Below are 14,559 nucleotides of genomic sequence, written 5' to 3'. Positions count from 1 at the left end.
CAGTGGAAACAAGACGTTTCTTACAAGAGAAAAAAATAACACTTTTATTTAGGCTTACTGTTTATAGGCCTACCTTTAGATCCATGACAGCGCTTCACTAAACATCAGACCTCTGGAAAATGATTCACACTTCTCTTGTTATTGTGTGTCTTTCCCGCTTCTTCATTTTGCTTCTCATTTCATATTTTAAATAATCATTCCAAACTTGAATGGAATCCACTGAAGAACTGACTTGACTCAAGTTTGCACATTGGTTTGGGTTTTTCACTGCATGAATTTTTATTTATTTAGTTTTTTATTTTGTCACTTTGAGCTCCTTTGACCACATCCTGTAGACATTTATCTCAGCAGACTCAAATTGACCATTAATATTGTTTTATTGTGCATTTATTGAGATTTTAAAGTTTGGATTGTGTATTTATTCCCTAATTTTATTAAATTCATCACATAGTCATTATATTCTGCACTCTTCTTTTTTTGTTGAATAGAATTATTATGATATAGGCCTACTGATAGCCTACATTTCTGAGGGGGACAACACTGTTGTACAGTTTTTTATTTTATTATTGATAATCTTATTGTTTTATTATGGTTTCAAATAATATGAAACTACATTTAGTATTTTTACCGCACTGCACTCAGACCATAGATTCAGACACGTTTTTTGACCTTGATTGGACGCTGATCTCGCTCCTGGAGCGCCCCCTAGTGACTAAACATGAAACATATTTTCTGCAATGTCATTTTTTAAAGTGCCATGTTGCTTTTGATTCCTGTAGAATGGGCCCCGTTTAGAGACCTATTCACTTTTATTTTAAAACCATTTTTTTTAAACGATGAGTGCTTGTTTTCTTTTTTTTTAGCCTATTATAGTGTTATTTCAAAATGTTATTTAATTTTCTATTCACTGTTGTTATACATTGTTTTCAGGAGACAACTGAATTAATGTTTTTGAAAATGACCATTATTAAAAACATGAACTAGAATGCCTCCTGTTGATGAGTCTCTTTTTTGCTCGGGTCCTCCTGTCAAAATGCTACCCGCACACTTATTAAAAAATAAAACCAACAACAAAGTAGGACTAGTTGTAGAAAGGAACGGTTGTGAATAATGGCAGGAAGTCATGTTTGACATGTTTTCATTTATAGGATCCTTACAGTATCTTATTGAAATGACAGGTCCTCGCAGCAATGTCTCCCAAGACTTTAGGATGGACAGATTTTCCACAAAGGCCAGGGCACAGATAATGAACTACCAGAGAAATGGATAAACTATTTGACATTTGAATGAATGTGGATATGGTAGATCGGTGTTGAGCTTGATCTGGTCACTGTGAACTGAAGTCAGTGTGAGTGAGAGTGGATTGCATCCGCCTGCTCCTGATCTTTAGTGTTTACTGGTACAGATGCTGAATCGGAGGAATGCTTGGAAAAAGTATAATGCCACTTTGAATTCTTTTGGCCACTGCCTCACTTTTCAAAAGAAAGAAAACATTTTAATTCGCTGACCCCCCAATACAACAACTCTAGTTAGTGACAATAACCCAGGCAAGATTCAAAAGTTTTTTTTTTGTTTTTTTCATTTAAATTGTTTGAATGTACAGGTGCATCTCAATAAACTTAGAATGTCGTGGAAAAGGTCATTTATTCAGTAATTCAACTCAAATTGTGAAACCTGTGTTTCAGATAAACTACTTCTGTTTGTGTGCATTGAATTTAAGTCTTTGGTTTTTTTAATTGTGGTTATTTTGGCTTACATTTAACAAAAACCCACCAATTCACCAATCTCAACAAATTAAAATACTTCATAAGACCAATATTAAAAAACAAAACAACAAAAAAAAAAAAAACATTTTTAGTGAACTGTTGGCCTTCTGGAAAGTATGTTAATTTACTGTACATGTACTCAATACTTGGCAGGGGCTCCTTTTGCTTTAATTACTGCCTCAACTTAGCTGATTGGCATGCCACCACATTCTAATTTGTTGAGATAGTGAATTGGTGGGTTTTTGTTAAATGTTAGCCAAAATCATCACAATTAAAAGAACCAAAGACTTGAACTACTTCAGTCTGTGTGCACTGAATTTATTTAATTCACAAGTTTCACAATTTAAGTTGAATAACTGAAACAAATGAACTTTTCCACGACATTCTAATTTATTGAGATGCACCTGTAGGTTATCAAGAATAGAAATGTGAATATTGCCATGTGGGAATTTTACTGAGGTTGATTATGAAACGATGACAAGGCATGATTGATTGATTGATTGATGCCTTATGACTATGTTGATGATTCATTGCATTTTTCATCTGCGCTGTGTTGCCTCAGTTTGGTCAGTTATTTCCACTTGCAAAGAAGGGACTTCAAGAATAAAACAAACGATTTCAGAAACTAGTACACATACCTCTCTATCTCAAAAACTGCTCAATAAGACCTAGACACCACCGCTCTCTGACTGCAGGAATGTCAAGCTAACAGAAATTGAAATGTTATCTTATTGGTAGAATTCAATGACCAGCAAATAAAGCACAACAACTTTATAGCAACCTTTTGATGAAGAAAATAGACAAGCTCAGCTAAGGGAAATTGAATGGAGTGTAGAAGGCATACTGTAGACGTTATATGCCATAGGAAAACGATTTATAGACGAGTTTCATGTAGGCATTTCCAATCTGCAAGAGAAACAATCAAAACAACTAGTGCGCACATACACAAAAGTCTAAGATCTTTAAACAAAGAAAACCGAATAACGTTACATGCAAATGTTGCTACAACCTGACCGCCAATAAGTATAGACCTATCTATTAACATATTAAAATTAATTGACATCGACTCTGCTAATCATTTAACTATAAATATTTCAACGCTACACGATTGCTGAACAATAATAACTTAAGCGATTACCTTTTATTCGTGTCGCTTCTGTTCTGATAGCTCAGACTGTACAGCCTCCCCCTACTGGACGCATCAGGAACAACAGGAGCATAAAACTTTCTGGGCTGTATCTGCCTGCTCCAGGTCTGCAGCCTCCCACTACTTCTTAGATGGCGATAAGTGGTTTTGCTGTGTCTCAATTGTCTCCATCCCTAATCAAACACACCTGAACCTAATCAGGGTCTTCAAGATCACGCTCCTTCAGGTGAGTTTAATCAGAGTTACGCCAGGCCTCTTTGTATCCTTAAAAACGCATTTTCAAAAAGTTCCTTTAAAGCATTCTGACCCACTAAATCAGCGCATGTTCCAGCAGAGTTTATCGTGAGATCGCAGGTTGCGAGGATGACAGCTCGAGTGTGCTGCTCCTTGATTTCTGCTTTATTTTGTTTCTCTGTGTTCTGTGCTTCAAGAGACGCTGAAGGAACAGCCACAAGTGAGATCTTTTAATTTCATCACACAGTGCGAAGAAGTATGTAAATGAGATCTTATAAAAATTGACTTTAGGCACATATCAGAATGTATTAATGTACACTAGCAGTGAAAGTTAACATTTGTGTTGTAGTTTAAAAAAGCCATTAAGATTAAGTTATGTTTATATTTCTTCCATTACAAGGAAAACGATGACCAAGATGCATTAATGTTGTTATATAGCTTCAAAATTATGTACTTATGTTTTTACAGTAAATTAATCAATTCATTTGGCTGCCAGGTTATGTATGCCATCACTTCTGAACCCCTTTATTTTTTTTCCAAATATTTTGTTTGCTTGCAATTTATATTCTAGGGCTAATAATGACTTGCGAGCCTTTAATGAAGCATTAATATGCTTAAAGTGTGGGTGGTCATGGTTGAAGTATTTATTTTGTGTATATATCATATTAAAATGGGCTGATGTCCATGTTTTATGTTGGCATTACTATACACCACCAGTTGTGAGGTAGGTTCTGTGTTGTAATGTCGCTCCTTGTCTTTGAAACAGTTTAGGGATAAATGGTGGATTTTTTTTTTTTTTTTTTTTTTTTTTTTTTTAAACTGCTTTGGTTTGATACAGATACATTTGTATGTTCTACACTTAAGTTTGATACACACGAGGCATTCAGTGATCTGGTTTCTCTATCATGTTTCTATAACAGAAAACCCCGGATCGTGTCCAAAACCCGTTGGAGCAGGACTGTGTGTTGAGAAGTGTTCTGGTGACAGTAACTGTCCAAACAATCAGAAATGCTGCAGCAATGGATGTGGACATCAGTGTATGGCTCCATATAAAAGTATGTTTTATGAGTATGTGGGTCAGCTTGCTTACTGTGCTTTTTTTTTTTTTTCTCCAGTCAATATGGTTTTTCTGTCATGTTTTGTATGTTAGCTGGATCAGCAAAGCCAGGAGTGTGTCCTAGAAACAACGTTAAAAAAACGGTGGTAGGAGTGTGTGCTGAGATGTGTTCCCATGACAGTGACTGTCTGAATGATCAGAAATGCTGCAGCAATGGATGTGGACATCAGTGTATGCCTCCATATAAAGGTATTTGTATTGTTTATGATCGTGTGAATATTAAATTAGCTTTTACCTTTTTCATATGCAGTGAGGCATTCAGTGATCTGGGTTTCTCTATCATGTGTTTGTGTAGCAGAAAAGCCAGGATTGTGTCCAGAACCCGTTGGACCAAGACCTTGTCTTGAGATGTGTTCTGGTGACAATCAGATGTCCAAACAATCAGAAATGCTGCAGCACTGGATGTGGACATCAGTGTATGCCTCCATATAAAGGTATTTATATTGTTATAATAGTGTGAATTAAATTAGCTTTTACCTTTTTCATATGCAGTTGAGGCATTCAGTGATCTGGTTTCTCTATCATGTGTTTGTGTAGCAGAAAAGCCAGGATCGTGTCCAAAACCCGTTGGAGCAGGAGTGTGTGCTGAGATGTGTTCTGGTGACAGTAGCTGTCCAAACAACCAGAAATGCTGCAGCAATGGATGTGGACATCAGTGTATGGCTCCATATAGAGGTATTAATATGGCAATGTGTGGGTCTGGGGTTTTTTTTTTTTTTTTTTTTTTTTTTTTTTTTTTCTCTCTCCAAGTGCAGCGAGGAGTTAAGTGATGAGGTTTGTCACATGTGTGTATAACAGAAAAGCCAGGAGTGTGTCCAAGAACACCTCTCAGAATAAAAGGTGTTTGCGCTGAGCGGTGTTCTCATGATGGTGACTGTCCGAATGATGAGAAATGCTGCAGCAATGGATGTGGACATCAGTGTACGGCTCTACCTAAAGGTATGACATTAATACATTGGTCAGCTTTTTTTCACCCTTATTACGGAGTCATTCAGTGATCTGGTTTCCCTGTTGTGTTTTTGTATAACAGATAAGCCAGGAGTGTGTCCAATGAGTTTCCTTGGAAAAGGATTGTGTAAAGAGTTGTGTGTCAATGACGTTGACTGTCCGAACGATGAGAAATGCTGCTCCACTAAATGTGGGCATGAATGTACACCTCTACCTAAAGGTATGTTACTGTATATTGATGCTTTGGTTCCCCAACAAGCACAGACAATTTTTTTTTTTTTTTTTTTTTTTATATTGATGCTTGGTTCCCCAACACACACAAAGTACCTGAATTTGGCCCATAGCACCATTTCAAGCATATGCTTTTTCAAAATATTAATAAAACTTTGAATACAACTTTCTGTAAAAGACTTGTGGTTCCTGCTTTGAGTGTTTTGTGCTGTTTGCCACTAAATCTGACTCTCTGTATCCATGCAGCGAAGCCTGGTCCATATTTCAAACCAAATGTGATAACTCCATGATGATCAGTGTCCTGCCACACAGAAGTGTTGCCCAACCACCTGTGCATGCAGTGAACCATGCCAGTTTAACCATCGGGGAAAAACTTTTTATACCATATTTGAGGTCTTCTACATTCATCAAATAAATATTATAGTTTAGCAAAACTTCTGTGTGTGAAAGTGTTTATGAATGCTTTGTCCAGGAGCTTGGCAGCAAAAGTAGTGGGGAAATCCTTGAAATGACGTGTAAGCTACAAGAAATGAAACAAAGAACACAGGTTAACCCTAATGCGAGAGACGTTAAGTTAACAAGTTTTTTATTGTCTTTAGATTAGATTAACAAAATAACATTTATTCAAACAAACAGAGAAGGGGGAGCAACAATTTACAATCTGAAAGAGAAATTTTCATATGGCCATTCCTTATATTCTCCAGAATGTTGGAAGAAAAACATTGCCATGCGTCAATGGTACTAGGTTTAGCCTTGTTCATTCGTGCTGTTCTACATTCACAGGTTACTATTCTAAGGAGGCTATGAATCCAAAAATGTGAAACCATTTTTGTATTGTCGTCTTTACAGTTGTAAAACCAACAAACAACATTAGAAATTTAGTATTTATATAAATCGTGGTTTAATATAGTTTTGAAAAACATTCAGTATTTAGCGAGTCCATATGTCTCCAAAGACTCCAGATTTGGTTATTGTTTTTGAATCTAGTCCTAATGACTGATGAATAAATTAATACTTTTGACTCCTCCCTTTTCTTTAAATGCAGTTTAAAATACTGAAATGTATCATTTTATAAAACATTATTTATGTTATTTTGTATATGTGTTTTTGCTTTTGTTTATTTTAGTTTTGTTTGTTTTGATTTTTATTGTATTCATTGCCCTTCCCCTTTTATACAGTATTTTGTGAATGTCTGGTGTTTTTGTACTGGCAAGCAATAGGCTACTGACTAAAGATAATCGCTAACCCTGCACCCTTTGACTAAAAGCAGACTGAAAAAATTGTGCCTGTGAGATTTTTGGTGAACTTTCCTGTTAATGCATTTATTGCTTTTCATCTCGGCAACTTCAAAAAGTTCTGAAAGCTAAATTAAAGTTTACCATGTTAATGACCTCAATCTATAAACATCAGAGATTGCCTCATTAAAATATCTCTATCAAAGTGAGAGATTTGGAAAGCACTGTGTTATTTATGTTTAGGACAGACATTCAGTGAGGTTTATGACTCACTGGGTTTTAGAAAGAAAATTTGGGAATGGGAAAGAGGACGTTTTAATTAAGAATGTGTATCATCGGGACATTGTTTCATTAAATAAATGTCTGAATTAGAATATTGTAACTGGAAACTATGACAAATGTGGACAAGTAGAAACCGTAGAACACATACTGTGAAATGTGATGCATGTGTGAAAAAGCAAGATTTCTATTAATACAAGCTTTAAGATCTTTGGAAATAAATTATGTCACTCCAAGTTTATTACAAGATCGATTTAAAAAAAAAAAAAACAACTTTACATTTATTGTTTCCCAACTTACCACCAGTATCAACTCCACACTCCTGTCCACTTTAAGGTAAACTGACCTGATTCCCTTACATATACAAGTTAAGTCAAGACTGAACATTCTATGGAGGAATAAAGCTCTAAATATGAAAAACTAAAGGAGACACAGAGAAGAATAATCAGTAACCATAAGAACATAAACTAATGCAAAGCAACAGACTGTAAACGTATACACGGTTAAAAAAAAATAAAAAATTCCCCCCTTTCATTTAATTTTAAAAATTCCATAAACTTAATTTAAATCAACTTCACAAACCATTTCAACTCACTAAATTCAATTTTGCCTAGTGCTGAATTGTTTATTGAAGTTTCATTTGACCATTTGACTTTACACATTTTGCAGTTTCAACTTAAGTTCCAAAGTTTTTACATTCATTTTCTAGTTATTATAATGTAAACTTTATTTTAGATTCAGATAAAAAAATACTACAACGTTTGAAACATTTAAATTATTATTATTATTATTATTATTTTTTTGCTTGCAGTGTTAATAAAGAAGTTTTTAATATTAATAACAGTACACAACCTGCTAGTGGATGCTCATGTGTGAATGCCAGTATATGATACAAACAAGGCACAAAATTAGCAAGAAACTGTCATACAAAGCTGAAAAGATAATCATACCTCATGAAAAAACAACCACTGAGATGAGCTTGAAAAAAAAGAAAGAAAAAAAACCCCACACACATACAGTCCAATACAGTCCTTTTTTTCTTGAACATTTTAAAGGAGAAAGGTGTGGTTCTGTAGTCTTCGTATTAGGAGGCCAGCATTGCATGAAGTGTCTCAACATTAGCCTTTAAAATCAGAGATAGAGTAAAAAATATACTAACACCAAGTTGGTTATTCATTATATACACTACACCGTGACAGACTTAAGTATACACTAATTAAGAAACACATTCAATATTTTGAATAACAAAAAACCGAAATCCGAGAGCTTTTCTGACCCTCCATTGGCAGCAACGCAACTAAAACATTCAAGCCAGAATGGTAAAGACATCATTAAAGTTACTCCATGTGACTACCTGTGGTTTAACCTCAGATTTTTACGAAGCAAAAACTAGATAGGTCACTGTTGAGATTGTGAATTGCTGGATTTGTGTTAAATGTGAGCCAAAATCACACAATCACAATAAAATACAACAAAGACTTTAAACTACTTCAGTCTGTGGTGCATTACATTTATTTAATGACATGAGTTTCACAATTTGAGTTGAATTAATTTGAGCTTTTGACACACGATCAACCACCCCATTCTTTCTCTCCTGCCTTGAATCTCTTCTCTCAGTATCACCGGCACTGCCCTCTTGCCCTCTGGGCTCCGGCTCCAATCTTATCTCAAGGACAGACACACAATTCATCCATATGAACAAACTGCACCTCCTCCACTGCTCCACTGCCCCAAGGTGTCCCACAGGGTTCGGTGCTTGGTCCTCTCCTCTACAAAACTATACCTGCTTCCCCTTGGCAATATCATTCGCACCATGGTCTCAACCTTTCACTGCTATGCCGATGATGTTCAGCTCTACATCTCCACTAAAATCCATCACCTCTGCCACCCACTCCACTATCAAAAACTGCCTCACTGACATTAAATCCTGGATGCACACCAATTTCCTTCAACTCAACTACGAAAAAACAAACATGATCATCATCTGTCCTAAACCCATCACTAAAACCATTCACAGTTTCTCCCTCACTGTCGACAGCCCTTCACCCTGTCTCCATCCCTTCACAGTCGCAACCTCGGAAGTCATCTTTGACAATAACCGCTCCTTTGAACACCACATGAAACAAATCACCAGAACTGCCTTCTTTCACCTCAAAAACATCGCCAAAACTCCATCCATCATCTCTTTCTCTGCTGCAGAAACCCTCATCCACGCTTTCACCACCTCCAGAATCGACTACTGCAATAGCATCCTGTACGGTATATCATCCAAAACCTTCTGATGCCAACCTACTGACTCTACCTCCCAGGACCAAGCACCGAACCTGGGGTGACAGAGCCTTCTCTGTTGTTGCCCCCCCCCTCTGGAACTCTCTCCCCAAACAAATCCGTGACTGCACTGACCTTGCAACATTCAAATCATGACAAAACTCACCTTTTTAAAAATTGCTTTTAATGTTTAGTTTAGTCCAGTGTGTTTTTTTTTTTTTTTACTTTAGTGCATTTATTTATTTATATTTTATTTTCTATGTGATGTTGTTACTGGTTGTTTTGATTTTTTTCTATGTAAAGTGTCTTTGAGTACTCAGAAAAGTGCTTTCAAATAAAATGTATTATTATTATTATTAATTACTGAAATTAAATTTTCCACGACATTCTCAATTTATTGAGATGCACATGTATGTGTAGTTACACAAACATTAGAGCTGTAGATACTGTACCAATGTGTACTTACACTGTGGTTACTATGTACACATCTATTTACTATGTAAGTACACAGGTATTAGGGACATTTAATATAAAGTGGGACCCGAAAATTCTAATACTAGAAGAAGAAACTCAATAAACCAAATATTGTCATAGCCATTTGTTTATTAGTCATGCTGAATCAATGAAAGCAGTTAAATCTTCTGTTTGTGTTTATTCAGCTACAGTTCCTGAATTTCTTCGGCGGGGCATATTTGGAGTGTCCGAGTTGAGAGCGTCCAATCTGGCCTTTGGATCAAATTTTACTACTGATCACAGAGCCGTGCTTCACTGACAGGATGTGCATAGTAGATTTGCCTAATCGCAATTGTGATTTCATTTTGTTTTATCATGCAGCCCTACTGCTGATCAGTTCCATATAGCTACCATCTACATCAGCATTAAACATTTAAAAACCAACATTTTAGCTGAAAATCTTACTTTCAGAGAGAAGAAAGTGGTTGAATAAACTTAATTTTGATCTGATGTGGATTCTGACAACTGTATAGGAAGAATTATATATTTATATGTAATGCAAAAGGCTAGCATTACCATGGTAAACAATAAATACAAGACATTGCAACAAATCATATATCATATTTATTGGGTCCCATAGTTTATCTGTCAATGAGTGTCTGCGCTCAAAGCTCCAGATTGTAGCATTTGGTGGAAAAGGTATAGAAATTCGTTTGAATCTTCGCTCATCGGAAACCTAGGGGTGACGTCACGGACACTACGTCCATGTTTTTATGCAGTCTATGGGGGTTACATAAGGACATGTGATAAATGTTTTTTATGTATTTTTTTTATGTGCATGTTTTTGGACTAAAGCCCATGTTTTGTGCTGTTCTGTATTATAAATTTATTTTTTTTATGCAGTCTATGTAGTGCATGTGTCCTCTTTTTTGTGTGAAAATTACGGTAAATACCACTTTAATTTTGCATAATTAAATGATATAAAAAATGTGCATTGCTGACTGAGTTAATTTTTATCAGTGTACATGTTTTATTGTAAAACGAAATTTGGAACATTGATACTTGGGTTTTAAATCTTTAAGAAGAACAGTGGTGGTTCCGTAACGCTAGTAGCTTTACTTTGTTACTCTACTTAAGTCAAGTCTGCTTTATTGGTCAATTCTTCCACATGTACAGTACATACATACAGAGAATCAAAATTGCGTTACTCTCAGGTCACCATGGTAAAGGATATCAGATGTTAATATATCCAAATTCATCAGAGGTGTTAGAAACTTGATGGCGTGTCTGATTAAAACACGGGACAGATACCAGTCCTTTGCGCTCTTTTATTTTTAAGTTCAAGATGATTATTCAGACAATTCCCATGGCATGGAGATGAACAGATGTTATTGGATGGACAGGATGAACAAGATGGTCTTAAGTCACTACAAACACAGTACAATAAAAGAAATCAAACTCATAATTCATCAATAAACATATTCAACAACACATACATACATACATACACTCATCCAAAACAATAAATTGGCAAACAAACTTGCTTAACGCAATCCTAAGGAAAGGACTCAAGGACATGGTTGGGTGTCCATATTCAAACCCCCACACCTCACCAAAGGAAGAGAAACAAAGGAAGGAAGTGAGGTCTACTTATAGACCTTGACCAGGAGGTGTATGGGGTAATGTAGTGCACTTGCATGGGTATTGAGTCCACTTGGAATTGTGGGATATGTAGTACATCTATATTATACTATATATATATATATATGGGAAAAAGAAAAGGAAAAATGAAAGATAAGGGTCAAATTCACAACACATGATGCATACAGATAATACTAACAGTAGAGCCTAAAAATTTTGGTTAATATATAATATTATTATTATAATATGGGGGTGTTAAAAAAAAATATTATATATAATAAATAATGATTTTATATAGCAGCGCAAGGCACATGGCAGATAGAGTGTAAACCAGTGAAGTGAACAACCGGTGCAGAGTAAAAGATTTTTGAGGTGCAAAAAAAGCTTATTCAGTCTGATTAAAGTGACAGGTCTCAAAGAGCAGTTCTTTTATTTAAACTAAAGTAAATAAACTTTTACTTCACTACATTACAAAGCATAAGATCGTACTTTTTACTTCACTACATTTCATAAAACATATCGTTAATCCTTATAATATATCAACGTGCTCCACACACACAGAAGCGGTGTTCTGATTCATGAACGAACTGAGTCTTTTCAATGAACCTTATAAATCGGATCTCAAATCACACCAAACGGTTCATTAACAAAATTAGAATGATCCGATTTGCAGCTGTTCTAGAGTCGACGACTCACTGATTCAAATGAACCCTTTTGTGTGAGTCTCCAGTGAACTGAATTTCACAACCGGGAGATCTTGTGAGCGAGCGCGTCTGATGCTGTTAAAAGTTATTAATGTAGATCAGGGATAGTGCAACTACGGTCCTGGAGGGCCACTGTCCTGCAGAGTTTTACTTCCAACCCTAATTAAAAACACACTGAACAATGCAATCCACCGTTTTTCAGGATTACTAGATAGATACAGGCAGGTGAGTTTGTTTATGAGGCCTGAAGCTAAACTCTGCAGGATAGTGGCCCTCCAGGACCGGAGTTGCCTATCCCTGATGTAGATAATTAATTCCTAATTTTGTAACTGGAAAATCATATTTAGGTCAAAACTGTAAGTTGTATGTGAACTAAATCTGCTGTAAAGGGCTGGATGCTAACTGGTCTAGCTAACAAGCTTGCTGGTGCTAAATTGAGGTCATTTTTTAAAAAAAACGTCAAAAAACATATTTTATGTCAACAAACTTAATTTTTTATTACAAGCAGAATAAATGATCCCGGCTGATTTAATCTTGTCAAAGTGTAAACACTAAAGCAGTTTGTTCACCGTTTTAAGGTTTTTCTCCAGTGTGAATTGTGCGCTTGGTGCTGCTTCAAGTTGATTATCTGAAACTAAAGGTCTTCTCACACTTAAAGCACATGCATGAATCTTCACACCGCAGTGTCTTTTCTGGTGTAATTTTAAATCTTCCAGCCATATAAAAAGCTCTTTCCACATTGATCACGTGTACGTTTTTTTCTCCAGTGTGGATTCTCTGAGGCAGTTTCAGTATGGTCACAGGGGCAGCAAAAGCCTTCCCACAATCAAAGCACACATGATCACCGCTGTGTGTTTTCTGGTGTAATTTAAGAGCTTCTGTTTGTCTAAAACTCTTCCCACATTAGTCATGTGTACGGTTTCTCTCCAGAATGAGTTTATGTGATACGTAACACCTTGCTTGGATTAGAAACTTTCCACACTGAGGGCAGCTGAAAGATTTACAAATTAAACCATCAAATCAATCAACTCCAATAAATATTGTTTAGAGATAATTTGTCTTAAAGGATCTCTTTTTTTTTTTTTTTTTTTTTTTTAAAAATGTATTATCCCAAAATAGCACATACATCCACAAAATAGCCTTTAAAGACTACTTGATCTAGAACATCTGATAAACATTTTAAGACGCATTTAGTTTTGGTTATTGTCAATGTCTCAATTCAGTGGATTCTGGGATCTGCAAGTTCAATTCCAGTTTTTGAGGGACAGTTAATCATGTACAAACACACGACAATACTACTAAAGACCCAAAATCCCATTCATTTCTCAGTAACCACCACACAAACAGACCTTTAAACTGATATTTTATTTGAAGAAAGACAAGACCTTAAGTCCCAACATTGGGGGGGCAATCAAGGGCTTTGCCAATGGTTAAACTGGCACTGTTATCTGCACGCATGTCCACAGGTGGTTGGGCAAGACCTCTGTCACTGGAAGGACATTAATCATGGGAAGAGTTATCAGCACACAGTTTGGTCAACGGACACGTATTTTGAGACGCACGCAGACCAGGCATTCACTGCACAGAATCAGTCCCTTATTGACAGGCACTCAAGCACATTACCAAAAAAAACAAAAAAAAAAAAAAAAAAAAAAAAAAAAAAACAACCTCACCTAATGCATGCAACAAACTTTACTTTTAGAGATAGTTGCATTCCAAGTATTATTAATCTATTTTGGAAAAAGCCATGCGATAACAGTGGTGCAATGGGCCCAAAATTCAGTTACTTTGGACATTTCAAATATAAATACTGTGTAGCATCAACAGAACAAATACCTTAAGATGCAGGTGTACATAAACGTCCTCCACATATAGAGCTGCAGCACTTCTCATTTCTCGGAACAGTCAAAGTCATTGACACCAATTCTTCACACGATCCTCCTACTCCAGCCAAAGTCATTGGACACACTCCTGGCTTTTCTGTTAACCACACAACCTCATCACTAAACTCCCTCGCTGCAAATGGGGAGGAAACCTGCCCCCCCAACCAAACACATGTGTGTCTTCCGAATTCTCCATGTTTCGGTGCATTGACAAAGAGGTACCAGAATTGGTCGCATGCAGCCCGTAATGGAGTAGTGCACCAGCCTGCGCACGTTGCGGAGCCTTACGCTGATTAATAGACTGAGAATAAGCGCAGCGCTTATCGAGTTGCTCAGCCGTTCTGATGGGAAGTTCTCTGGATCTTGCATTATAAGGACATTCTGAGTAACGGACAAGTCAGCCAGTGTTATTTGAATATAATGTTATTACTGCCAAGATATGCAGATATGGTTTCTACAGTTTATTTAGATTGACGCAACCCATTACAGCACCCTGTGAATTACTGGTATTATATGCATCAATAATTTGAGTAAATGATAGCGATCGATACTGCGACTTTTGAGAAGTAAGATTATTGGTATCTTTATGTATATCCATTTTGTTAACACTTAAGTGCCATCTGCAATAATTTTTTGGTTCTAGAAGACCTTGC

The 14,559-nt window shown here is 36.2% G+C and overlaps 1 protein-coding gene across 1 annotated transcript; it reads left to right on the top strand.

The window, feature by feature from the left end:
• The first annotated feature begins 3,222 nt into the window (after positions 1–3,222).
• On the top strand, positions 3,223–5,877 carry LOC109105552 (WAP four-disulfide core domain protein 3-like). Its single transcript, XM_042754884.1, has 7 exons — positions 3,223–3,367; positions 4,068–4,202; positions 4,298–4,453; positions 4,802–4,939; positions 5,063–5,203; positions 5,295–5,432; positions 5,690–5,877. Exons 1-7 carry the CDS (start codon positions 3,277–3,279, stop codon positions 5,731–5,733), a joined length of 843 nt encoding a protein of 280 aa, XP_042610818.1. The 5' UTR covers positions 3,223–3,276; the 3' UTR covers positions 5,734–5,877.
• Positions 5,878–14,559: the final 8,682 nt, after the last annotated feature.

Source organism: Cyprinus carpio, unplaced genomic scaffold (genome assembly GCF_018340385.1).
Source record: "Cyprinus carpio isolate SPL01 unplaced genomic scaffold, ASM1834038v1 S000006613, whole genome shotgun sequence".
Classification (NCBI taxonomy): domain Eukaryota; kingdom Metazoa; phylum Chordata; class Actinopteri; order Cypriniformes; family Cyprinidae; genus Cyprinus; species Cyprinus carpio.
The sequence above is the reverse complement of the archived record's forward strand: the minus strand, read 5'-3'. Positions and strand labels throughout refer to the sequence as shown.